Source organism: Physcomitrium patens, chromosome 2 (genome assembly GCF_059467195.1).
Source record: "Physcomitrium patens ecotype Gransden chromosome 2, ASM5946719v1, whole genome shotgun sequence".
NCBI classification, from domain to species: Eukaryota; Viridiplantae; Streptophyta; class Bryopsida; order Funariales; family Funariaceae; genus Physcomitrium; species Physcomitrium patens.
The window spans coordinates 21,419,219-21,422,575 of NC_143411.1; the positions used below are offsets into that span (position 1 = coordinate 21,419,219).

The 3,357-nt window shown below is 39.6% G+C and overlaps 1 protein-coding gene across 2 annotated transcripts; it reads left to right on the plus strand.

Moving 5' to 3' along the window:
- Positions 1-627: 627 nt before the first annotated feature.
- On the plus strand, positions 628-2,852 carry LOC112293597 (extradiol ring-cleavage dioxygenase). Of its 2 annotated transcripts, none has more exons than XM_024543230.3 (5): positions 628-959; positions 1,199-1,392; positions 1,573-1,690; positions 1,939-2,309; positions 2,518-2,852. In XM_024543230.3, exons 1-5 carry the CDS (start codon positions 936-938, stop codon positions 2,702-2,704), a joined length of 894 nt encoding a protein of 297 aa, XP_024398998.1. In that variant the 5' UTR covers positions 628-935; the 3' UTR covers positions 2,705-2,852. The 2 variants fall into 2 exon arrangements, with proteins under 2 accessions (XP_024398998.1, XP_024399007.1); XM_024543239.3 differs by having other exon boundaries at positions 628-810.
- The last annotated feature ends 505 nt before the right edge of the window (positions 2,853-3,357 follow it).

Genomic DNA, 3,357 nt, shown 5'->3' on the forward strand with positions numbered 1-3,357 from the left:
AGATTTTTGAAATATGTTTATGTTATATTTTTATATAACATTAATATGTAAACATGAAACATAAAACATGTGTTTATATTTATATTTTTTATAATTATTATAATAAAGATTATGTTGACATTTTTAGATTTTTTATAAATAAATAAAAATTGACCTATTTCAATTTAACATCATACTTTAACCCATCACCCACAAATCAAAACATATAAACTCAATCCCTAAATCACTATTCCTAATAAAACCATCACAAACACTTTTCACAAATCCCAAACAACAACAACACACTCTTTCATACAATATACAAACAAAGCGTCCAATGATAAATCTTATTGATAATGAATCGGTTATGGATCCGAATGGGTTGGAAATTAAAATCCAATCAAACTAGACTTTAAACATTAAGTGCAATTAGCCAGCAATTTATTCAGACCCTTGTTCAATTTTAGAATAAACACTGCTGCTCCCGAAGCTTCGGCGTTGAAAAGAGAAGAAATGGAGGGGCTGTTGCATAAGGAAGCTTCGTCGGAACTAACATCCGCCCTAAATGGATGACATTCATCCAAATGGATTATTGACGAAGGGGACACAAAATGTCTCCTCGGCTCATTGCAGACGCAGTGTGCGCATTTCGGTCCCGATCGGCCACGATCTCTGCAGATTCAGGGTCTTGCGAATTTCTGATCTGTTGGGTTAATTTTGTTAAGCTTTTCGCGAATTGGATCACAGTTTTCAACGACTTTAGGGCGGGCTTCGGATCTCGTTTCGGTGGCAAAGAGTCGAGGTTTAGTGTGAGGTTTCTCTCCGCTAGAGGTACTGAAAGATCTGATTGATTGATTGATTGATTGATTGCTTTCGGCTGTGCTGAACGATTGCGGAAATCTTGCGTTGAGCGATATCGTGGTAGTTTTTCGGAAGCTGGAATTTTCGAGAGTAGGATGCCCATGATCAAGCGTCTGAAGGTATATTTCCATAGTTTGGACTGAAGAACTTTGTTGGTTGTACTCTTTAGGTTTTAGCCCACAGCATGAACATGCTGCCAATCCATACATTTTTTGTTGTGGACTGAGTTTCCAAGCCGTGAACCTCAATTCTGACGCTGTCATTAACCATAATTTGGCTTGCCGTACAAATGGTAAATGCAATGGTAGTGAAATCACATCTGAAACTGTTACCTGGCTTGATTTTGGGATTGGTGCAGAGTTGGTTGTGCAAGCCTCAGACGCAAACTCAGTCCGATTCGGTTACAGCTAGCAAATCACTGGAGGCGGGAAGTATGGCAACTTCAGCTGGTTTGAGTACTTTTTATGTATCGCATGGGTCGCCTATGATGCCACTTGAGGATACTCCCATACGAGAATTCTTCTCCACTTGGACGGAGCGCTATCCCACAAGGTACTGCGTCAATCTTCTTTCTGATTCACATCGATTGAAGCAAATAAACTCAGGTCAAGGACGTGAAATCACATCAATTCAATACAGCCGCGATAAGTTTTGAAAATTGCTCATCACAGAAGCAACCTACTTCTATCAAAATAATATTGGATCCTATTGCATGTCCGCGGCTTTGATCAGGCCAAAGGCCATTCTCGCAATTTCAGCTCACTGGGATACTCGAGAGCCTGCCGTTAATGCTGTCAGCCAGAACAGCACTATTCACGACTTTTATGGCTTCCCTCGCGAGCTATATCAAGTAATTCCTGCACTAACACACCACTACTTTCACCAGATTCTGCGCTACACAAGTTTTTGTTCACTGATTGGTACCTTGATTCATTTGTTTTCCTCCTTAGTATCTGAATCTTTTTTTCATTCTGGTCACGATTACGTGACATATTTCATAGATTCTCTGACAAATTCAAGGTCTACTTATATAACACCAGTCTTTTCCTACGTCGTTTGTGCTCATGAGATAATTGTTTTCTCCTGTGTCCTCGTCAGTTGCAATACACGCCTCCAGGGGCTCCAGACGTTGCAAAGAGGGTGACATCTCTCCTCAAAGACGCTGGCTTCAAGACCGTCCTCGAGGACAACAAGAGAGGGCTCGACCACGGAGCATGGACGCCCCTGATGCTAATGTACCCCAACGCTGACATTCCTGTCCTCCAGGTCTCAATCCAAAGCAACAAAGATGGGCTTCACCATTACCAGCTCGGCCGGGCTCTTGCACCGCTCAAGGACGAAGGAGTGTTAATTTTTGCCTCTGGAACTACAGTCCACAATTTGAGAGAGATAGATTTTTCTGCCAAGAAGCCAACTGTGTGGGCCAAGGCATTCGACGGATGGTTGACTGATGTGCTACTCAACAGCAAGTAAGAATTCTTCCATTCCTCCGTTTCTTATCCATTTGAAGAGCCTGTCCACAAAGATCAGAGTTCATAAATTCCCATGGATCATTTTACTGCATAATCTCTGTGGTTTTGATTTGTGACGGTTTTTTAGGGTTGTTTGAGCTCTTTTCTTTCTTTCTTTCTTTTTGTCTTTGTGAAGCTGACGTAGTGTTAAACGACATCGATGCAGGCACAAGGAAGCAATGGAATGGGAGAAAGCACCATATGCTTCCAAAGCTCACCCTCATCCAGATCATTTCCTGCCTGTGTTGGTTGGGTTGGGAGCTGCGGGAGAGCAATGCCAAGCTGAGAAGATATATGAGGAATTCGCATATGGTTTGGCGCTTTCATGTTTTGCTTTCCATCCTCAAAACTAGTATGGTAGTTGTTGGTTAAAGTTTTCCACATGTGCTGCTTGAGTGGATGCTCACCACACAGCTGGTTAAACAATTTCCAATGTGTGGATATTGATTTGTATTTTTCATTCTATTTTGAATAAATATGTTAGCTCCCGTATCTTGTAAACCAGTTCTTAAACATGTGTTTTAAGCTATGACTTATTCATGTTGCACTGCTCATCAAATTGCCCCACGTAAGGATTATAGTGTGTTATTCTGTGTTTAGTGAGTTTTCTTTTCGCTCTTAAAAAAGAAGTGTTTGTGCAAGAAGTATGCTGATAAAGTTTTATGTATGTGTTTGATATCCTGATGTAAAGTTTTTTCAACTTAGTGTCCAACTTTAAAATCAACACAAAGATTCTCATTAGTACTATTCACATAGTAATTCAAAGATAAGAACTAGTTTTATTTTCCAATGATGCTAACTTACAACTTAAAATAGAACTAATTTATCTAAAATTGTCTTTCCTAATAGAGGATTCAAGTGTGTTACGTGTATAATACATGTCATGACGAGTGTTTAACTTTTATCACGTGTTTGTCAGAAGTGATAGCCATTATTCACGAAAACTAATAAAGTAATTTAAGCTGGTGTCCAATAATTGAATGTAATAAAATAACGTTACAAAGAT

Bases quoted from the DNA above. Each gene is read 5' to 3' on its own strand.
- LOC112293597 (XM_024543230.3), top strand. From the start codon at position 936: ATGCCCATGATCAAGCGTCTGAAG. The intron at 960-1,198 runs GTATATTTCCAT...GGATTGGTGCAG, and splicing joins CCATGATCAAGCGTCTGAAG to AGTTGGTTGTGCAAGCCTCA. The intron at 1,691-1,938 runs GTAATTCCTGCA...TGTCCTCGTCAG, and splicing joins TCCCTCGCGAGCTATATCAA to TTGCAATACACGCCTCCAGG.